This window comes from Herpailurus yagouaroundi, unplaced genomic scaffold (genome assembly GCF_014898765.1).
Source record: "Herpailurus yagouaroundi ecotype Mexico unplaced genomic scaffold, PumYag 250, whole genome shotgun sequence".
NCBI classification, from domain to species: domain Eukaryota; kingdom Metazoa; phylum Chordata; class Mammalia; order Carnivora; family Felidae; genus Herpailurus; species Herpailurus yagouaroundi.
In genome coordinates this window covers 18,889,725-18,912,657 of record NW_024412467.1, presented here as the reverse complement: position 1 = coordinate 18,912,657, position 22,933 = coordinate 18,889,725, and the positions used below count along the sequence as shown (strand labels likewise).

The 22,933-nt window shown below is 51.1% G+C and overlaps 1 protein-coding gene across 6 annotated transcripts in view; it reads left to right on the top strand.

Annotated features, from left to right (window-relative positions):
• The window catches only part of RREB1 (ras responsive element binding protein 1), a 184,116-nt gene extending 162,112 nt beyond the window's left edge, over nucleotides 1-22,004 (top strand). For 5 of the 6 annotated variants that reach the window (XM_040460336.1, XM_040460337.1, XM_040460333.1 and 2 more), the window contains 5 exons: nucleotides 391-580; nucleotides 1,517-4,430; nucleotides 11,013-11,177; nucleotides 16,313-17,119; nucleotides 18,503-22,004. In XM_040460336.1, coding sequence (XP_040316270.1) covers nucleotides 391-580; nucleotides 1,517-4,430; nucleotides 11,013-11,177; nucleotides 16,313-17,119; nucleotides 18,503-19,020 — 4,594 coding nt within the window. In that variant the 3' untranslated portion in view covers nucleotides 19,021-22,004. The remainder of the gene's footprint in view (nucleotides 1-390; nucleotides 581-1,516; nucleotides 4,431-11,012; nucleotides 11,178-16,312; nucleotides 17,120-18,502) is intronic. The other variant, XM_040460338.1, reaches the window with a different exon arrangement.
• The last annotated feature ends 929 nt before the right edge of the window (nucleotides 22,005-22,933 follow it).

The following is a 22,933-nucleotide window of genomic DNA, read 5'->3' as shown; positions in this document are numbered from 1 at the left end:
CTCTCGGTTCGGTGTAAACTTATGCTATTTGGCTTGTAAACATTTATGATCACTAAAATCCACTGAGCCGAGGGAGGGAGAAAACCTTGGAAATGATCGCTTTATGCCACATAATTGAGGTAAGCAGAAGTAAGCACAGTGGCTTCAGGTTCCCAGCTGTCTTAATGGGCACACCTGTTCTGTCTACAAAGCTTGGATATCCAGAAGTTGATAAAATACTTTTTTAAAGGAAGCGTTTTTCTTGGTGTTAACCGTGAGCAGACTGGCTTCTCGAGATTATACCATTTTTATTTCAATTGAAATGAAGCAACAACAAATATAATAGTCTCCTGGATAAGTGGCAACTCTGATTGGGCCGCCTCCTCATATCCTATCCCTTTTTTCTCCCAGATGTGACATTTGCTGTGTCACCTTTCGAACACATCGAGGATTGCTACGCCACAACGCGCTTGTCCACAAACAGCTTCCCAGGGACGCCATGGGAAGGCCTTTCATACAGAACAACCCTTCCATTCCTGCTGGCTTCCATGACTTAGGATTCACTGACTTCTCCTGTAGGAAGTTTCCTCGAATTTCTCAGGTATTTTGGTCAGCCTGCGGAACCAGCAGCCACCTCCCTGGGCCGCGTGGTTGGACTACACCTCCTTACCCTGAGGTCTCCCTTCCGTAAAATGTTGTCCCTTGGGTTTTGTCCTTTTTGTAACAACGTTTTCTCTTGCAATTCAGCTTGACCCTTTCAGTCTCCATTGGGTTGTTGAGAAAGGATAGTTGGGTTTTAATCTTGTGTTGAATTTCTTACCACCTTGTGTAAGAGTCTAGCTCACCGATGCCTTTTACCCATTCTTGGGCGTTTGGATTTAAAGTTGTGAAGTGCTCACCACCCCCACTCCCACCTCTATCTGAACTGAATTTGTTTTCTTAAATATTTCTTTAATATCCACATTATAGGTAAATATTTCCAGTGTGGTATTTTCTATTAAAAATGTTTTGGGTCATTATGAACCTGAACCGTATTTGTTCCCTGCCTACTGAAAACTACTTTGAAACTTTTTTTTTTTTTCAATTTTAAAAATTGAGATCGAGGATGTCAACAGTGAAACTCTTAAGGCACAGAAGCCTCGAGGGTAATGGGTTATTCCATATGTATACACCCACATGTATACGCCCACGCGTATACACCCACATAACCCTCCCCACAGATGGCACAGCCTCAGGCCCCTTCCCAGGCAGTGCCCCTCGTGTTATTATTACTTAACTGTATTTCATTGCTTCTCTGAGATACTCCAGGGATTGATGTCATTTGTCAAGCAATATGATGTTTAAGGTGCTTTGTGGTCTTCCTTATTCAGCCTAGGGACAGGAATTAGCAAGCAGGGGGAGGCCAACTCCTTAGATAGTACAGAGAGAGGCTGGGTACTGGGGCAGCTATATAACAGATACTTTCTGCATCTCGGGGTAGTGATTATTTTTAAATCCTCCTTATTCCCTTGCTTTTGCCAACCCGCCTTCCACGCAGGCCTGGTGTGAAACAAACCTACGAAGGTGCATCAGCGAACAGCACCGTTTTGTCTGCGACACATGTGACAAAGCATTCCCCATGCTCTCCTCACTCACCCTGCACAAGCAGACCCACGTCGCCACGGACCAGGGACGGGACAGGCTGCAGGCCAAGACCCTGCCTGGTGACGCCCTGGACCAGAAGGTCTTCCTGGCCTTGCTGGGCCTGCAGCACACCAAAGACGTCAGGCCTGCCCCCGCTGAGGAGCCCCTGCCGGATGACAACCAAGCAATACAGCTCCAGACACTCAGGTGTCAGCTACCTCAGGACCCCGGCTGCACCAACATGCTGAGTCTGTCTCCTTTCGAAGCTGCTTCCCTGGGCGGCTCTCTCACGGTCCTCCCGGCTACCAAGGAGAGCATGAAGCACCTGTCCCTGCAGCCCTTCCAGAAGGGCTTCATCATCCAGCCCGACAGTAGTATTGTGGTCAAGCCCATCTCCGGCGAGTCCGCCATCGAGCTGGCTGACATCCAGCAGATTCTGAAGATGGCGGCCTCCGCCCCCCCTCAGATCAGTCTTCCGCCTCTCTCCAAGGCCCCTGCTGCCCCTCTGCAGGCCATTTTCAAACATATGCCCCCTCTGAAGCCAAAGCCCCTGGTCACCCCACGGACGGTGGTGGCCACCTCCACACCACCCCCTCTCCTCAATGCCCAGCAGGCCTCCCCGGGCTGCATCAGCCCCAGCCACCCCCCACCCCCCCAGAAGCTCCTCAAAGCCCCCGTGGAGGCGGTCCCCAACGCCCACCTGCTGCAGTCCCAGGCCGGAGCCCAGCCAGACACGGCCACGCAGCTCTTCCTGCAGCAGCCGCGGATGGAGCTGCCCGGCCAGGCCGAGATGAAGACCCAGCTGGAGCAAGACAGCATCATCGAGGCCCTGCTGCCCCTGAGCATGGAGACCAAGATCAAGCAGGAGATAACGGAGGGTGACCTCAAGGCCATCATGACGGGGCCCGGCAGCAAGAAGACGCCGGCCATGCGCAAGGTGCTCTACCCCTGCCGCTTCTGCAACCAGGTGTTCGCCTTCTCGGGGGTGCTGCGCGCCCACGTGCGCTCCCACCTGGGCATCTCACCATACCAGTGCAACATCTGCGACTACATCGCCGCCGACAAGGCCGCGCTCATCCGCCACCTGCGGACGCACAGCGGTGAACGGCCCTACATCTGCAAGATCTGCCACTACCCCTTCACCGTCAAGGCCAACTGCGAGCGGCACCTGCGCAAGAAGCACCTCAAGGCCACCCGCAAGGACATCGAGAAGAACATCGAGTACGTGACCAGCAGCGCCGCTGAGATGGTGGACGCCTTCTGCTCCCCAGACACGGTGTGCCGGCTGTGCGGCGAGGACCTGAAGCACTACCGCGCGCTGCGCGTTCACATGCGCACGCACTGCGGCCGCGGTCTGGGCGGCTGCCCCAAGGGCCGCAAGCCCTTCGAGTGCAAGGAGTGCAGCGCCGCCTTCTCCGCCAAGCGCAACTGCATCCACCACATCCTGAAGCAGCACCTGCACGTGCCCGAGCACGACATCGAGAGCTACGTCCTGGCGGCCGACGGCCTGAGCCCGGCCGAGGCACCCGTCGAGGCCTCGGGGAGGATCGAGGACAGTGGCGGGACCTTTGGCGAACGAAAACCGCTGGCCACCTTCCTGGAGCCCCAGAACGGCTTTCTCCACGGGGGCGCCTCCCAGCCTCTGCCTCCCCATGTCTCAGTCAAGTTGGAGCCCGCCAGCAACTTTGCAGTGGATTTCAACGAGCCCCTGGACTTTTCCCAGAAGGGCCTGGCCCTGGTCCAGGTGAAGCAGGAGAATGCCGCCTTTTTCCTGAGCCCCACCTCCTCAGCCCCCTACGACTGCTCCATGGAGCCCATCGACCTGTCCATCCCCAAGAACTTTAGGAAAGGAGACAAGGATACGGCTGCTCCTGCCGAAGTCAAGAAGCCTGAGCAGGAACCAGGGAGCGGTGAGCGTCCCTCTCCTGGTCCTCCACCGTGCCCTACCCTGCCAGTGACTTTGGGGCCCAGCGGGATCCTGGAAAAACCCGTGGCCCCTGCAGCTCCGGCCTCCGCAGCCACCACTCTGGAAGCGCATGCTCAGCCCCTGCAGGGCTCCGTTCAGCTTGCTGTCCCCATCTACTCCTCAGCTCTGGTCAGCAGCTCCCCCATCTTGGGCAATTCCACTCTCCTCAGCAGCCCGGCACTATTGCGGCCACTGCGCCCCAAGCCCCCTCTGCTCTTGCCAAAGCCCCCCGTGACGGAGGAGCTGCCCCCACTGGCTTCCATCGCCCAGATCATCTCATCTGTGTCCTCGGCCCCCACCTTGCTGAAAGCTAAGGTGACAGAGCCGGGGCCCGCGAGCACTAGCAGCAATAGCGCGGCTCCTGACGGGTTAGGAAGTCCTGTCCCCAGAGCCGCCACCGCCCCCACCAACACCACCAGCCCAAAAGAATCCAGCGACCCGTCGCCTCCTGCCAACAGCCCAGAAGCAGCCTCCCCTACCGAGCAGGGGCCGGTGGGTTTGTCCAAGAAGAGGGGCCGGAAAAAGGGGGTGAGGAGCCGGCCCCGCTCCGGCAGCGGCGGGGTGGACCTGGACTCCAGTGGGGAGTTTGCCAGCATTGAAAAGATGCTGGCCACTACGGACACCAACAAGTTCAGTCCGTTTCTACAGAGCGCAGAGGACGACGCTCAGGATGAGGTGGCCGGAGCCCCCGCCGACCACAATGGGCCCAGTGACGAGGAGCAGGGCAGCCCCCCCGAAGACAAGCTGCTGAGGGTGAAGCGGAATTCCTACGCCAACTGCCTGCAGAAGATCAACTGTCCCCACTGCCCCCGGGTCTTCCCCTGGGCCAGCTCCCTCCAGAGGCACATGCTCACACACACTGGTAAGAGGGCCCACCAGGCCCCGAGTGCTACTTCCCAGAAGGGAGGCTGTGGCCTGGCTGGCCCCAGGGATGGGGAGAACAGGAGGCGGGGTCAAAAGCGTGGGACCCTTTTCCCATGGCCCCATTTCTAGCTTCTCTTCAGCCTCAGTCTCTGAAGCAGGGGGCTTGCCTGGTGATGCCAACGGGTTTTCCCCCTGTGCCCTTGTAACCACAATGACCTATTCCTAGTGTCTCGGCCTTTGAGGAGCTGCTGGTGAAGGCAGTGTTGAATATCGGTGTTTGGGGGGTGAAAATGGTCCTGGGCCCATTGGATCATTCACTTGCATCTGCCTCGGCCCTTCAGGAGGATGTAGCAAGATCACTTGGTTCCCCACAGGAGGCAGCTAGGGAGAAGTGGAACTCGGTATTGAGGTATTGGTGCTTTGGCAGGAGAAAGTCCGTCCCAGATTCCTCAACGTTTTAAGACTTTGAACATTCTGTGAAGTTGTTTTGACTCCATATATTCTTAAAGGGAATATTGCAGACTTCATATTGCCAAAAAGATATATCCCAAAGTGTTTTTCAAATGTTAGTTTCTATATGTTGACTTTTAAAAAGCTTATTTAAGAGGATACATTATTTTTAAGTTTATTTATTTTGGGAGAGATAGAGACACTATGAGTGGGGGAGGAGCAGAGATAGTCCTAAGCAGGCTCTGTGCTGCCAGCACAGAGCCGGACTTGGGTCTTGAACTCACGAAACCACAAGATCATGTCGTGAGCCAAAACAAGAGTCAGCGGCTTAACTGACTTAACAGACGCCACCCAAGGGCCCCTGAAAGGATACGTTTTAAGTAATTTTACACCAGGTACTTCTAATAGTCACATGACTATTCGCTCTTGTCTTAATCCTGATTTACTGAATATTTATACATGGTTTATGTCATCGAAGTAGAGGTAAATTGGGTGAGGTCCTTAACTTTTTGGAGATTACCACCCAAATACTAATGGTGGGACCTAAAACCAAATAAAGAATTGCATAATACAGGATTGCCAGATAAAATACTGGGTGCTAGGTAAAAACATAAATTTCAGATAAAAAGCAGATAACTTTTAGCATAGGTTAAATATGCAACATTGGGGATAGACTAAAAACTGATTTGTCATTTATTGGAAATTCAATTTAACTGTTTTTGGTTGCTAGATCTGACAACCCCAGTCAGTTACAAGGCTTACGGTGGTGAGGGGAAGGTAGTGGGGAACTATGTGTGAGCCACGCTCTGTACTCAGGTGGGAAAGGCTTCATTCCAAAAGGTTGATTGTCACAGAAGCCTCAGAGACGCCCATGGCTGGCATGGCTAGTCATGAGGGAGGGGAGAGCAAGTCTCTCTGAGGCTGGTTGCCACATAGATGCATCCTTTCTCTCGGGTGAGGGACGGGGGCTCAAACCCGGGACTCCGGGGACAGCAAACCAGGAGTACCTGCCCACGGAGGACTCAAATATGTAACAGGAACCAGAACTTCTAGATTTCTCAAGTGTGTGCTGCCTTCTCAGGCTGCCATTTTCTTTTCCTTTGAGATCATTGAAGCCTGACAGAGTAACAGTTCTAAGACAGAAAAGAAGATGCATCTTGAACAGGAGGTGCCCCACGCAGAGGTCTCTTGCTACTCTTTTTGGGTGACACTTGTTTGTCACCTGCAGAGCCTTTGGAGAAGTGCGTGCTTTTGCTACCACTTTCCAGAAAGCAGGTGGCTGGATCTCACGATGCATGTCCATGCCACCTCCTCTACACTCCCCTGATGCCGTCCCCTCCGCCCTTCCCAGTGAACCACCAGTCTTCCTAATAGAACTGGAGCAGCTGGCATTTCCTTTCAAGAATTGTGCCCACATCTCACAGATGCCCCATCTGAGTTCCCACTTGTGAAAGCAGTCATTTCAATTGTCTGGCTTTCGAATGCCAAAATGTCCTAGTTGGTGTAAAGTCTGGTAGCATCTGGAAGCAGCAAGGAAGATGGGAGGCTTGTTTATGATGGAGTAGGGTGGGGTAGACATAAATCTAAACATGTTCTGCCACTTCTCCAGTTACTAGACCCTTGGCAGCTGTGTCTGTTGGAGCCCCATCCATGACCTCCTGTCGTACCACGTGACCATCCCATGTCCTTCTAGTGAGGGTTGCTGGCCTTAACTTGAGGGGAGCACTCGGGGTTGGTCGAGAAACATTCCAGAGCTAGTCCTCATGACCATCCCATGAGGGCGATGTCGTCCACATCTTGAAGCGAGGAAATGAAGGCTTAGAGAGGCTGAGTAACTTGCCTGTGGTCTTAGAGCTCGAGTTCAAAGCCAGGGTCAAGTTCCCTGCAGCTGCCCCACAATCGAGGTATGTGGCTGCTGGTTCTCTGTTGGCAGGTGTATAGGGCATGCCTGCTTCTGCCTTCATGACATATCCTGACATGTACCAGGGCAGAAGGCTGGCAAGGGGCTGGAGATAAGGTGAACAGAGATATGGACCAGGATCCTAGTAATCAGACTGAATGACCTCAGGATAGTACTAGCCACACACACAGACACTGTATAAAGCTGACGCCCACTGGGCTCTGTTAATTTCCTTTGCTGTTTTACTTGCTTCAGCTTCCATTGACAGTCTCAGCATCACCTCTGTTAAATAATTTTATAGAGCACTTGGCTGTTGTGTCTGGTGTTGTGTTAGAACGTTTTCCATTCATCGAGTGTCACAGCTGGACAGAGCCTGGGAAATCATCTGACCCACCCACTCTTCCCACAGACTGGTGTTTTCCTGGTAGACGCTCAGCTATTGAAGAATCCCCCAGCTGCCTGTGCCTTGGCTCCCTAGCTTTCTGTGACATGCTCCCTCCGGAAACTTGGGAATAAAACTGAGGCACATATGTATGAGCACAGAAACTAAACTCGGTTCTGAAATGGCCCTGTAAACAAAAGTGTTATACAGCAAAGAAGCCTTTTTTTTAAGTGTTGAAATCTAGCTTTGAGCAGTGTCTGGGTTTAGATCGCCTTTAAGCAAAACCACGTATGTGTCTCAAGAGTCCACCTCCTCGTGACCTCTTGGCAAACACACAGAACGATCATAACGCCAGTAAGTTGTCTCCTAGATTAGGTAGACCAGATGTTTTGTGTCCAGTGGGGCTCGCTGTGGCTCAGGCAAGGGGCACAGGGCTCGGGTTCTAGGGATTGTGTCTCAGAAGGAAGCTGGCATCTGCCATCCTGTTTTATCTGCCCTGGTGAGCTCTCCATGCACAGCCGAGTTCCTTCCTTGCACTATTTTCCTAGCCTGTGTGCTGGTGAGCAGGGATGGTTCCTGGTTCCTTGCCTTATCTGCCCGAAGAGTGTTGCCTCTTGGGGAGAGGACAGTCCACTGTCCCTTCCTTTTCCCCTTCATTTAGGCCACAGGCCGAGAGAGTACCAGAAAATGCAGCTGGCCCGTTTCTGCTCATCCCCGTCTTCCTGCCCTTTCAGTCCCTTTTCTCCCAAAATGAAGGAGTCAGGACCGTGGGATGACTGAAACTCCCTCCTCCCCCCACCAAGCTCTGACATTTTGGGATTCTCGCAGTTGATTCTAGCGTCTCTTCTTTGCCGACCTGAGGCCCTCCACCCTCACCTGTGCTACCAGCTGCTCACGGGCAACTGAGTTTGAAACCAGTAAGATGGGCAAAGCTCAGCGTGGAAAGTGCCTTGGACACCAGTGACGCTGGCTACTTTTCACTTTCTGAAAGTGGCGGCCTTGACCGTTTTTGCCCAGCCAGCCTTCTGTCAAATACAGAAAGAAGCTTTCCCCACGAGGGTGGAGGGCAATGGAAAGAAGTCTGAGGGTATGAAGCTGAGTTCTCAAACTTACTCTCACTCTTCATTCTTCTGCTCCTGATGGCCCCAGCAGGCCAGATAGCATCACGTAGTACACGGTTTCCCCCTTTTCCTGACTGCTCTCTGAGAGTAGAGCATGACGCTGGCTAGCTGATGGTTTTTATGGCTCTGCTGGAGGTGGAGGGAGGTGGTGAGTCTTTGGTGCAAAGATAACTTCTTGTGGTCACAGGTACATTTAGAAACACCTCTGCTAAAGCAGTAATTTGTGGCAGCTAACCAAGTAAGTGACATCATTTGATACTTTTCCGTGTAAATTACCCATCAACAAGTTTTGGGGAAACCTATCTGATGAAAAAATATTGGAAGTGTTCATGTTTTTCTCTGTCCATGCAATCAGAGAGAGCACACTACTATTTAAAAATGGAAGGCTTGCGTGTGTCAGTTATACAGCAGTAAAAATAAACGAGAGAGTGAATGAACAAATGAATGTAAGGCTTATGCAGAGAGAGATAAATCTTTAAAGATTCCTGTTGTCACTTTGAGACTCTTCATAACCCAATACAGTACTCCGAAATCTTTGGGCCGTTGTCTGAATTTAGTGTATTAATCTTCATCATGGGGCATGAACCTGGCTGTCCAAACCCAGCTGTAAAAGTGAAGCATTTACCAGTGTGGAAAATGCCAGAGGAAATCTTGTCATGGGAAGAAGCAAGCAGCCGATTGTTTTATTTCGAATTGAGAATCATCTAGTTCATCCTCATAGCTTCTGACTTGTTTTGCTCTCCGCTAATTCTCTCTCTCACTGCCTGGCCTCAGAGAAGCCATGATGTCACCTTTGATAATAAAACATTTCAAGTATTTTTCTTACTTAAAACAGTGACAGTTGTTAAAGTTGTTACTTAAAACTTTAACAGTTGTTAAAGATTCTATTCAGTTTTTAGTGAAAAGCAAGAATAACGTGAAGCTTGCACCATAAAAAAAAAAAAAACTAGTCTTCATGTAAAGGCGAGTTGTTTTTGTTTTTCATTTTTGTCATTTTTACGACTTAGCAGAAACACCCACTGGGCTATGTGGAGGGAAGCTTTCAAGGGGTCAGTGGGTTCTCCACTTTTTTATCCTATAGGTCCCATGTGAGTTCCTTAAAAGCACACATGTCAGATCTGTGCGTTTCTCCTTCCGTGGTCTTTGATTGTTCCAGGCATCTGCATTCTTAAAAAGCTGCACTAGTGATTCTGAAGCTGAATTTTGCAGCTCAGGAGGGAAGGGACGTCCCCTTTCTTGGATTGCTGCTGGTGCTAGAACTTGGCAGGGCAGCGATTCTGGCCGTGTGGGGTTGCACACCAGCATGCTCTGTGTGAACAGCTCCCCCTGGAGTTGTGTGGTGCGCAGTGCTAATTCCCCCGTCCCCTTGTGCTAAATAATCCCAGGCGCCAGGCCCATGCGTTCCGCTCACAGTGAGTGCCCAGGCCTGTCACCTGCACTAGTTTGGGCATCCGTTGATAGTAACCGGGAGGTTGAAGGGCCTCTATGATTGGTGTTTTGAGGTGGTTGTGCTGGTTAACTTTGCTGCCAGTTTTTGACATGTGCATTTGATTGTGGCAGTCCCAAGGTTACAAGGCAAACATGACAGGCTGCAGCTCTGAAGTGGTGTTTGTTAGTACACAAAACCTGTTCTCTTGTAGAATCAGACACCAGGACCTTAGCAATTGTGGGGGAAAGCAGAAGAAGCCAGCGATAGAGTAAATGATTTACCACCGCCTTCTCTCTCCTGAAGCTCACCTAATCCCTTCCCTTGTCCCCTTCCTGCTCGCCATCCTCCTTACCCTTGCTTTCTCCACACATCCATCCACACGCACCCAGGACACGTTGCAGAAGAGCCTGGTCCACATGTTGAAGTATTGTGTTTACAGTACAAAAGGAATTGAAGTGGAAGGATAAGACCAGCAAAGTAAATCAGGTTACTTCTGTCTCAGGAGTTACCCCAGTGTGGAGTGGGGGTGCAGAGGGCCCACTCAGCCACTTCTCTTCACAGGCAGCCAGGCAGGCCTGGAGCAGCTGATCTCCTAACACAGACTCAGTTATTTGTTGGTCACTGTGTACTCCAGCAGGGGGAACAAAGACCCTTTAATGCAAGGAACGGACCTCCTCTGCCTTGCCCGCTAGGACCACAGTGAGCTTGGGCAGAGGTCACTGTAGGACTATCTCAGCCCCTTTCCCTGCCTCCAGTCTACTGTGGGCAGGCCACACCCAGCTAGACCAGGAAGCCAGGAGCGGCTCCCAAAGACACGTCCAGGGGCCTAAGATTCCAGTTTGACCCGCCAGCGTCTGTAGTATTTGCCATATCAGCCCTTACCAAGAGGCGGCTTCTCCTTGTGACAGACTCTAGGTGTTTCCTGGCTCTGCTCTAAAATCCCTTCACTCACTCACTCTTTCTGGTTGTTGTGTTTCTTAAGATTTTCGATTGTAATGCTGCTGTTTTACTTTAAACATCTTGGTTTCGTTGTTAACTTCTAGTATTTTGAAGACAAAACCTTCATTCCATTTCACTCAAGGGAAGATCCCATTTGAGTTGTTGATGTGGTATCAGTATTTTTGTGTGTGTGTGTGTGTGTGTGTGTGTGTGTGTGTGTGTGTGTTTTAAAGGAAGGGGTGGAGGGTGGGGGGCGGGGGGACAAATGCCAGTTACCCCAGAAGAATGAATGGAAAGCAACTTTTCTTTTTCGTTACAGTAGAAAGCCAGATAAATATATATTTTTTTTCCTGCTTCAGGTCAGAAACCCTTCCCTTGTCAAAAATGCGATGCCTTCTTTTCTACCAAATCTAACTGTGAACGCCACCAATTGCGCAAACACGGAGTTACCAACTGTTCCCTGAGAAGAAACGGGCTTATCCCCCAGTCAAAAGAGAGTGATGTTGGACCCCATGATAGCACAGGTAGTGCTTCCGGGTGACGGAGCGGAGGAGAGGGACAGTGGAGGGCAGCTCGGAGAGCCCCGCTGGCCAGCCTCGCACGCGTGTGGCAGGCTGCCTTCCTCATTTCTCTGTAGGACTCGGCAGTTGCCGTAGACGTGGGCCCTGCCGAGGACGGGGAAATGCAGCAGGATGGGGACTGGGGAAACACTGACCATGCCCCCAGATCGCTTTTCTGAGCCACTAGGGAAGATCTGTGCCCCTCACCCTCCGCCCTCCTCCACCAGCGGACACGTCTGTTCCTTCTGTCGGGTCCCTCTGGAAGTGGGGTGTGAGGTTGGGGGTACAGTTCTAGCTCTTGGTAGTATCCCGTCTAAAAGGGATATGAAACCTTACTGGCGCGGGGTGGTGTTTTCTCAAACCCCAGCCTCCGCCGCATCCTCCAGAGCAGAGATGGGCTCACTCAGATGTCAGGGTGTTTCAGGAAGTAGTGATGCCCAGCCCTCAACGGGGAGGGGTGCGTGGGGTGGGGGTGTTTTTCTCTTCAATAACTCTCTTCCCAGTAAAAAAAAAAAAAAAACTTTTGTCTTGTTTGAAAAAGCACTCTGCATGTCCTTTCTTTAATCACATCTCTGCTTGACCTGAATCCGGGTATTATTCTCATGTGCTGATATGTGCTTCCTTCCTCCAGCCCCTACAGAGCAATTAACGGCTGCTCAGTGCGTCTCCTGCCACCTTTTTGTTTTTTTTCCCTTACAGCTTCTGTATTTACTCCTGTCCTGTATTCACTACATTCCATCATCTCCAAGTGCTGGGGTCCTGTGCCTCTCACCCCCCAAAACAGATCAGAAAATTGGCTACTGCAGGTTACTTACCTACATGGCTAGTTGGCCATTGGTTAGTAACCAGCATGGATTTGATCCTGCAAATCCAGAAAGCTTGACATTTCCCCACTGCTCAAAGCCAAAGAGGGTCTCCCCAAGATGCATTTTTCCAGGGGGTATAATTGTGCCCTGTGTTTGTCTCCCTCAGATTTGGGTGGGGATGGGAGCTCTGTTGTCTGGAAGTCCCCCTTTCCCCAGCCCACCTGTCCCTAAGTTACAGGGGGGAGAGGGGCACATCTGAATGGGTAGCATTTCCAGGAAAAGGAATCGATGTGGAACTTCTGCTTTTTCCCTGTACCTCCTCCAAGTCCTGAAGTGCCAGGCCCTTTGGTTAAGATCAAACCCTCTAAGGGTATAAAAATATAAGCCAGCTTGCTGGCTCCTCCCTCCAGCTTCCATTTCTACATCACTTGCCAGGATATTGGGGTAAAGAAAGATACAGACACCCATGGAACCTTGCCATAACTTGGATCCCTATGAGCCAGATTTCTGCTGTTCAGCCCCCAGGAAACCCACAGCGACGCTTGCGGAATTTGCTGCGGGTGATCACTCTTAATGTTTAACAGCCGGCCACTGTGTCACCTGGTAGCCCCTGAACATTTTCTCAAAGCCTGGTTTAGGAAAGCAGCCATGTGATTCCACCCACAGTTGTTCCAGAAGAGGGGCAGGAGTGGATCATCGAGGAGGTCAAGGGGAGCCCTCGGTTTCTCAAAGTTGCCAGATGCACATTTTGCATTCAGCTTCTTGATCCTCTGGAGGAACACAGAACCCAGATCTCCTGACCTCTGGACAGCTATAGGAGCCTGCAGACACAAAGCTAATTCAAATACACGTCTTAGCTTTGGTTCAGTGCCAGATTTTACGTTGTGGGTGTAGTTTTTAAATTTGCAGTTGTGAGTTCTGTTTTTCCACATCCCATCAGAGCCCCGCCTCCAGCCCATCCTGGAAGTTGTGTAGGGTTTCTTTAAGGGACAAAGCCTCTGGAAAAAGAAAATTCACTGAAAGCTGTAATGTGAAACCAGAGAAAATAAATGTTTGGTTTAATTGTGGTCACAATCCATACATAGTAAGAAAGAGGCAAGGACAGAGGGGTCAGGGAGGTGGAGTTGAGTGATTTCAAGGAAAGTTTCAAACCCAGGTGAGCACGGTGGGGGTATGGGGTGCTTTTGGGGCTCCCTCCCGTGAAGTTAAAAGTGAGGCTTTGGAGAAAGACCATTAAAAAAAACAAAAAACATAACAAAACCAAAAAAAAGACAGGAAATGACCAAAGAAGTTCTTGAGAGGTTTTCTAGGTTTATATGCCTAGGTTAAAGTCCCTAAATTTGTTTTATAACGTAAGTCTGACATTTTCAATCACATAAGTTCTTTCAGGAACATATACCCTAGATGGGGCCCCCCCCCCCCCCCCAAAAGGAATGTTAACAATGCTACCAAGGGGCAGTTCTGGCTTCAGGGGCACATCGATCATTAAACCGAAGCTCTTTACTCCCTTTCTCATGGCAGAGAGGTTCCCTAGCCCACTTTGCCTTTGGGGGATATTCGTGGTTCTTTTTTGGGTGATGCCTGTGGGAGCCTTCATACTTGTGGGCACATGCATGTCACTTTGTAAATCAGTGTAGAAACATGGAAGGTTTTACACTGTTTTTTGTTTTTTTTTCAGCGTTTATGTATTTTTGGGACAGAGAGAGACCGAGCATGAACGGGGGAGGGGCAGAGAGAGAGGGAGACACAGAATCGGAAACAGGCTCCAGGCTCGGAGCCATCAGCCCAGAGCCTGACGCGGGGCTCGAACTCACTGGCTGAAGTCGGACGCTTAACCGACTGCGCCACCCAGGCGCCCCTACACTGTTCTTAACAGTGGCCGCCCTAAGCAGTCCAGGAGTCCGCGTGCCAGCACACACTGCACCACAGGAAGTGCTTCTGGGCAGGTGAAATACAGACAGCAGCTTCCTCAACAGCTGTGCCCCTGCCCAGTCAGATTGGGTATTTAGGTTGGTAGTTGGTCACATCAGCTGAGTAGCATAGAATTTCTAGGAAGCAATAGATATTTCATTGTGGCACTGACATGAAAGTCTCCACTTTCCCTGTAGCAGGAGCTGTGGGTTTGTTATCTACTGGTGCACGCAGGATTCCTGCTTCTGCTAGCAATTTTCTTAGATTTAGCATCATGAATGAGGGACTGGGAGAGACCAGAGAACAGAGTAACACTGCTTATAAAAGCCACTGGTTGTACTAGCTGCATTTGAAAGTGTAGGCAGTTGACGAAGGTGGGGATCAAAATAGGACCTGGCAGGCATTAGAAGCTGGGTATCCATGAAATGAGAAGAAGCTAAGTCTACTGTTGCCAGGAATCACTAATAAAAATCAGTTGGAGTTGCTAGAACTTCAAGGGTACCGGACTGCCCTGTTAAAACACTCCCCCTAGTGGAAGTTTGGTAGAGCACAGTCAAGCCCCCTTTTGTTCACTAGATACAGGATGAGCTAAGGAAGGAAGGGGGGGGGGAATGAGAACAATCTGATATTAGCATATTTACTTGGGTTTCGTTTCAGAAGTCGTCATGATTTTTTTTTTCAAGATCATCTTAAATATGATCTGCAGTGAAACTTGAAAATAACCCATGTTCTTTGGTGAAAAAAAAATAATAAGCAAAACTGCCTAGAACATACTGGGACAAATAGGAAGTAACCAGAGATTAAGCTTTTTTTTAAGAAACTGAGCATTCTATGCTTTTTTTTTTTTTTTTTGTAGAGCTTATACCAAAATCCATTTAATAGATGCTCCCCATTGAAATGATTCCTAAAAATGGGCATACAGTTTTAGTTAAGAATAAGACCTAAGACATTGGTGTGTATATCTCAGGAGTCTTCTTTAAATTTTTGGATAATTTTTTTTAACTTTTGGATAATTTATAAAAATCACTTATTGACAGAAATCTTATATCCACACCACACATATGTGTTTCCTTCTGAAGCCTCTTGAGATAAACAGTGGCTGCCAAAAGGTGCAGTCAGAACAAAACCAATGAAATTATGTAAGTGGGAGTGCCGTGTAGATGGTTGTACATAAGCCAAAAGCCCCAGGCAGGAGTGACCACAGCAAGGGTAGGACTAGCTCCTTCACCCCCCAGCCCCAGGACTGCCTTGATGGCAAATCGAGTGGGTGACTCAGTGATGGACATGGGTGGACATGGTCATATGTCTGGTCACCTCAAGTGAGGGTCCAGGTTAGGTGCCTGAATCTGCTGGCTCAGGCACTGTGATCCGAGATTGGCATCATGAGGCAGGTGCATCTGACCTAGGAGCCAGGAAACAAGCGCTCTGTCACCCTAATTGAGGAATTTCCGGATCCCTGCCCTAAGAAATTGGATCTAGAATTAAATAGTAGGTCTCAGCAGACAGCCTCGAGGTCATAGCACATAAAGCAGTCATTAAGTCCGTATTCAACCTGAATGAAGAGAAGATGGTGCTTGTGAGAAATACTGTGGTCTGTTCTGTGTCATTGGTGCTGCCCCAGTGCCATCCCTTATGAAGGTCATTAGAAACCAGTAGACTTGCCACGTCTCGCTTTCCTATGGAGGGTGGATAGGCGGGAACAAATGAAGAGATAGGAAGTGTTTCCACTCACTGCGTGGGGTCCTCACAGCAGCCAGGGAGGCCTCCAGGTGTGCATGCATCTCCTGCCTTGGAACTCTACCCGGGAGTTAGCCTTCGAACGGGAGCGCGTGTGCCATGGCACAGAATACATGCTTTGGGCCATTTTCTGTGAGTCGCTCAGCAGGTACTATGTTCGGGCAGTGGTCCTATATATGTTGCATGTTTGTATAATCTCTTTGCACTGGAAAAATAACTTACAGCTCCGCTTCCTCAACCTCCCTAGTGCTGCGAGTCTCTGGAATGCACCAACTCTCCTCTCTCGCCGATCCTTCTGTCTGTGCTGCCCTGAGTTGCTCACACCTTCTGGGGGCCTGAGCATCCCTGTGTGTGGCCGTGAAGGGTGCCTGGCACCGCTAGGGGGCAGTGGAAAGGGAGGGCCGGAGCTCCGAGGGCAGCCTGCCCTGTGACCCCAACCCGTGTGTTTCGTCAATTAACCCCAGGTTCGCCGCGGCCTTTGGGGATATGAGTGGTAACAAGGAGTGGGGGTAGAGGTATCCTCGCTGGGCTTGGTATACGGGCCTGGGGGTGGTGGGTCCAGCCGAGAGTCACAATGGGACCCTTGGAAGGAGCGTGTTGGGTGGCGTTGGGCCTCAGCCTGTGCCCCTGTGCTCACTCCCACAGATAGCCAGTCGGACGCAGAGACCCCAGCGGTGGGGGGCGAAGTGCTGGACCTCACCTCCCGGGAGAAAGAGCAGCCCGCAGCAGAGGGAGCCCCTGCGCCCATCCAGGTCCAGGAGGAGCTCCCTGCAGAGGAGGGGCAGCGGGGACCAGCCGGGGACGGGGAGGAGCAGGGAGCCGGGGAGAGCCAGGAGCGTGAGGACCAGCACAGCATGGAGGAGAGGGACGAGGACGCGGACGGCCCGGAGGAAGATACCGTCAGCAACAAGAGCCTGGACCTCAACCTTGCCAGCAGGCTGATGGGCTTCAAGCTGGCGGAGGGCGAAGGGGGCGCCGCGAGCAGCGGGGGCCCCGCCCAGCAGGACCAGAAGCACGCCTGCGATGTCTGCGGCAAGAGCTTCAAGTTCCTGGGGACCCTGAGCCGCCACCGGAAGGCCCACGGCCGCGAGGAGCCCAGAGAGGAGGGTACGGGCGCGAGCGGAGGGGCCGAGGGCCCTCTGCCCGTCCCCGCCGTGCCGCCCGCTCCTGAGCCGGAGGAGAAGCCCGCCAACCCCTCCTCGGAGGAGCCCCCGCCGGAAGAGGTGTCTCCAGCCGCGGAGAAGCAGGGCGAGGAGGCCGAGGGCGCCTCCGACGGGGAGGGCGTGGCCGAGAAGAAGCCCTCGGAGAAGAGTGACGATGACAAGAAGCCAAAGACCGACTCCCCAAGAAGCGTGGCTAGCAAGGCGGACAAGAGGAAGAAGGTGTGCAGCGTGTGCAACAAGAGGTTCTGGTCCCTGCAGGACCTGACTCGGCACATGCGGTCGCACACAGGTAAGGGCGGGGCATGCCCAGGCGACGCTTCCCGCGCCTGGTCAGGGAGCATGCTCCAGCGAGGAGGCCAGTCGGGGTCTGGAGGACGCACCTGCCCCGAATGGCCAGAGACCGTTTCCTGAGTGTGCCCCCTGGGCGCGACAGGCACCATAAACTAGGAATTTAACAGACTGTTCTCTTAGCAGTTGGAACATACAGGGTCCTGGCAGGGAGGCAGCAGGGTGGGCCCTCAGCAGCGATATTTTTGAGAGCATTTTGATCAGCCGTCTGAGCCTCAGCCTTTCTATCTGTAGAAAGGGGACAAAGGCTGCCCTGTCTCACAGAATCATCTAGAAGAATGTGGGTGCTGGCATTGGGGACCTGTGGTGAGCCTGGGAAGGACCGGGGGTGTGGCCTGTGGACAGGTGCTCTGTGGGAGGCACCTGGGCTTCCTCATCAGCCCTCAGGTGGAAAATTGGCTGCTGAAGCACAAAGCGAGGGGTTTTTCGTTACTTGGCTCTACGACAGCCAAGCTGATGTCATTGAACAGGAGCTTCATAGGCATGTCCGGGTGTCCTTGCTCCACACGTGTCCTTGCTCCTTCTGGAACTCCCTAGGTAGGAACCCCAAAGCAGGGGCCATTGTTCTGGTAGAAGGGAAGACACCTGAATGTACTTATAAAGCCAAAAGATGCAAACACATCCCACCTACCCCCTCCACAGAAGAAACCCAGGCCCCACATCTTGGTCTTGGTTGTCCTCCCGTCCCTGCTGCTGCATCCACGGTGCACACATACTCCCTGCACACTCCTCTGCCTTGCAGTCCACAGGGCCTGGGCTCTGGGGATCGGAGGGCTCCCATGCTTGGCTCCTGGGAGAGAGGGGTTCTTGAGCTCCTGGCAGGTAATTTTCTCAGGTGCTCACAGCTCAGTATTTGTGAGCAAGAGGGAAAGCCCCAGCTGCTCCGTATCAGAACACAGAGTATCTGGCACCTTTGACTTAGGAGATGCCTGTCTTGCACAACCCTTGGAAGTGGTGCCTGTCCCCATGGGAGGGACCTTGCTGCTGTCCTTCCCTAGGTTTTTCTTTTTTTTTTTTTTTTTTTTCTCAGGGTAGTCTGGATGTCCACAAGGCTTCCACCCTGAGACTCTGGTTCCTGCGTCCTATGGGGAAAACCTAGGTTGAGGGATGAAAGGGAGAGAGAAGCTGAGGCCAGCCCCGTGCATGTCTATGACCTTATTTTGCCAATTCAGACAAATAAGAGGGTTTCCCTGAGTATGGGGTGCTGACCCTTGCTACCTGCTGCCCCTTTGCCTGCTCACACGGCTACTGCTTTTGTGTAGGGCGGAGAGGTGATACTGGTGGCCTTACCATTGACGTGACTTCTTTTCTCCTGTTGCTCCAGGAGAAAGGCCATACAAATGTCAGACGTGCGAGCGGACCTTCACCCTGAAGCACAGCCTGGTTCGCCATCAGCGGGTCCACCAGAAAGCCAGGCACGCCAAGCAGCTTGGGAAGGACAGCGACAAGGATGAGCGAGGCGAGGAGGACAGTGAGAGTGAGTCCACCCACAGCGGCAACAACCCTGTCTCCGAAAACGAGGCCGACTCGGCTCCACCGGCCAGCAACCACGTGGCCGTCACCCGGAGCCGGAAGGAGAGCCTGGCCAACTCGACCAAGGATCCCAGCCGCAGGGAGGAGCGGGCAGGGGGCCGGACGGCAGGTGCCAGCCAGGCTGAAGCCGGCAGGAATGCCCCCAAGGCCGCTCCAGCGGGCAGCCCCAAGGAGCAGGTGTCTCAGGGTGACCCAGACCCCGAGAGCCCAGCGGCCCTCGTGCAAGACCTGCCAGAGCTGCAGGGCAAGAGGCCCACCCATCCCCTCCTGGCTGCAGACGGTGCCTCACCACTCCTGGGAATGGAATGACAGCTTGTCTTGTCCCCCCACCAGCACACAGACAAAGCCAGCAGAGCAAAGTGTCCTGAATCTATGTTTCATGAGGTTTTCTCAGTGCCCTTCAGCTTTCGGGGAGTGAGAGAGAGAGTGACATGAGCAGGAGCAGGCCATCTTGTCCGGTGCCATAGCCTTACATCCCCGTGCGAGAGATGCAGCATGGACAGTTCGAGTGCCTTAACTACTCACCAGTCCTTCGGTGTCAGCCTGGGTGTTGTGTTTTCCCAAAATGACTTTCTGAAAAACAAAGCAAATATTTTAATGAATTATTTGGAGAGGACCTTTTCATTTAAGCATTAATGTTACCTTCTGTATTTGGTGTGTGTGAGCTTGTTCTTGCGAATCTGTGATAGTAACGAATGTTCTGTGAGCTGGAAACAGAAGAAAAAAAAATACGCCCTTGGATACCCATAGCCAATAACTGGAAGAAAATGATGTGAATTTCATGTAAATTACCAGAGGAACTATGGATAAGATATTCTTTTCTCAAATAGACCTTTTCTCTTGTTCTGTTTGCTACATGGTGGAGCTGTGATTGGGTCCTCGGTGTTGCAGGATGTGGTCGATGAAGGTTTCCAATTTGGTGCACGCCAAACCAGGAAAGATTCTAGCTTCAACCTTGTACGTGTTTTCAGCGTTAGCCGTGGTATTACTGTTCAAATGTCAAGACATCCGTTCTTAACTTGCAGAGAAGAGTTATGCTGGCAACTTACCCTATAGAAAACATGCACAGATGTCATATATCTGATTTCCCTCCCCCTTTTGGTATATGTATTATTAATATTATTATTATTATTATTATTATTAGTTCATCAGTTTGCTGGTCTCTGCAGTCAGCAGAAACAAATGGGCAATATTTGTCCGGGGAGACCTGGGCTGCTGCTGGGTCCCCATGTGGGCATCTGCCCCCCGCCTCCCCCACACCTGGGTGGTAGCTCTTCCACTGTACTTAGACAAGCCTTTTTTCCGTGACTGCAGAATCCAGCAGGGGCCGTGAACGGTCCTCCCACACGGCCGAAGAGCAGCTCAGAGAGGGGAGAGCAGGAGGCACGTGTCCAGGGCTTCTGAGAAAGCCAGGCAGCAAGGAGACCTGTCCCTTACCGGTCCTCCTGCCAAACCCAGCCCAAGCCTTACCCGCCTGTGCTACTGTCATTTTTCAAAGCGAGGAAGTACTACTACTGGTAATAAAACTGCACATGCAAGATTGAAGATGAAAAATAGATTTGTATTTACCTTCCTGTGATTTGGGGTTGGTGCTTGACGATAAATGTGCTGTTTCTAGCTCCTGAAATAGCCTGAACCCCTGGGTGCAAAAAGGCAGGATTTTTTTTTTTTTTTTTTTTTTCCATGAGCATCCCATACAGGTAATCGAATTCCCTCACTGTAGCCGCCAGCAGTGAAAAGAAATCTATCCTACTGTAGCTGAGCTTGTGTTCAGCATCCGGTCCTCCAGCCAAGACCTCCAGGGTGCCCGAGCCTTGTGCTGCCAGGGGCCTCCTGTGCTGCTCCACCACTCAGCCCCTCTCACCTTCCCCCTGCAGGACCCCCATCCCCACCCCTCCCAGGACCCTTGACCCTCCTAGCCCTGAGCACCGCCCCCCCCCCCACATACACACACTTTACTTACACTCATGCACACAGAGACACACAGACCCTTTTCTCTCCGCTTCCTTAGCAATTTCTCGTGGCCAAAATCCAACCTCCCATACTTCAAAGGAAGATCTATATTCTTGAGATAATGAAAAGTGATGTCTTTGCATGTGAAAGGAAAAAGGTTGAGGTATATATGATTTGTAACTGTGTTGGGGATGTATGAACCCAGAACGAGGTTTTATTTAGATGGATACAAATCAGAACCAATGATCCCCTGTATCACTTTTATACTAAGTGTGGTTTGCTTAGTTGAAACCAGTTCGTGCATCCCTTCCATTTTTTTTTTTTAATGACGATTGTTATTGTTATTTTTGTTGTTATTATTTGGGGTATCTTGTGTTTTGTTTTTCTTTGCAACTCTCCACACTAAAATTCACAACCATGTGGAGAGAAGCCATGAGTTAACCCTTTACGCCGCGGTGAGATGTAGCAGGAAACGGCCTGGCAGAACTGCTGGGCCACAGCTCGCAATAATCACTATTGATTTAAAGCTTTATTTAGCCTCCATCTGTACCCTCGTAGTCAATAAGGTCTTGCCACATTTTATTAGTGAGGTTGAGAAATGTATTATTTGTTTGTTGTTCTGCCCCTCCCCCCCCAATATTAAACTGTGAAATTTGTGATTTGTTTAAACTCTGGGTGAATCATAGTTTAGTTTGCATGTCCAGCTAATTTGTTCCTATACATTTTGTTTGATTCTCTTTCTCCTTCTCTCAGGGCTTTTACAAAAAAAAAAAAAAAATATATATATATATATATCCATATATATATATATGGATCTTCTGAAAAGTTTTTTGAGGTGCAAGTTTTTTCTCTTGTTTTTTCTCTTTGATTTATGGACACAATGCTGAGATTCAATCACTACATGAAACTCCTGGCTGTGAAAACAAAATATAAAACCCGGGGCTGTTTGCCAAACAGTCCCGGGGGAAGCTACGTGACAGTCAGATGCCAGTTTCAGAAAGATGCGTCATACCTTCAACCCCCCCCTCGTTTCTAGCCTCTCTTTCTTCAAGAAGGAAGTTGATCCCAGTGATTTCAGCCCATGCATTAAACAGGAAACAATAATAAATATGTAGAATTCATATTTTTCTAAAGGGAACTTAAAAACTGCTGCTACATGTTATGTACAAAACCGGTTTATGCCACATGAACAGAATCACGAGTTTGGTTTTGGTACTTTGTGTCCCTCTTTGTATTCAGTTGTATAATACTTCCAAATTCAAAATGAGAAGAAAAGCTGTTCTGTATCAAACCATCTGAGCAATAAATGTTATATTTTAAAAATGGCAGATTGCCGGTCACACGGCCCTCCTGTGATTTGCTGTCACCCCACCACCTTATCCAGCCCCCAAACCGCAGCCTGTGCAGGACAGGCCACTGGTGTCCAGGGCCATCAGGGGAACTGCGTGCCTTCTCCTCTTCGGCGTGGGGCACCCAGGAAAGACAGCTCTGTCCCCCAGGTGGCTTCTCTGAAGAGACGTGAAAAGAAGAGCCACCTGTACGTGGCTGCAGGTGCAGGGCTGGCTCAGGTGGGAAGGTGGGTGGGAGAGTGGGAAGTCAGGACGTGCAGGGGCCTTTGCAGTGATTTCACCCTCGGCCTGGGAGGTGACGCGTCTGTACTGGTTTAGCAACAGCGAAAGGGGAATTGTGTTTTCTGGGCAGCACCTCCTGTGATGTCCACTTTGCCTTTTCCTCCTGCCCATTATAAGGGTGCAGGGGAACCCAAGTAGGGGGGCCGGGGGCACGGAGGTCTGTCGTTGTAAAGTCCTGAATCTTCTAAGCCAGGACTCAAAAAGTAACTCGGGGAAGCTGGGTTCAGGGCAAGCTGTCTGTAGACAGTGCTTATAATGCATTCACCGTGGTACAGGGCTAAGTGCCGGGTCACAGCGAGACAAGAGGTGCAGTGCTCTCTCTGGTCTGTAAGACTTCCAGGGCCCTCTGTTGGGAGACCCCACACATACACCCCTCTCTCACCAGCCCCCAGGAGACTGGCTGCAATGCCAGCAAGGGGTCTTGAACTTGTATTAAAATAAGATAATCAAATCATTTGGGAATGATTCTAATGTAATGACTGGACAAGCCTCTCCAGTTGTGGGGGGTGGGTGCTGCTGGCCATCGACGCATTTACAGCCCCCTACCCCATCCCCCCAGGGTGGATGGAGTCATTTCCCTGACTGGGGATTTGGACCGCACTGGTCAGTGTGAAGAGCAAGTGAGCCGCCCCTGGGGA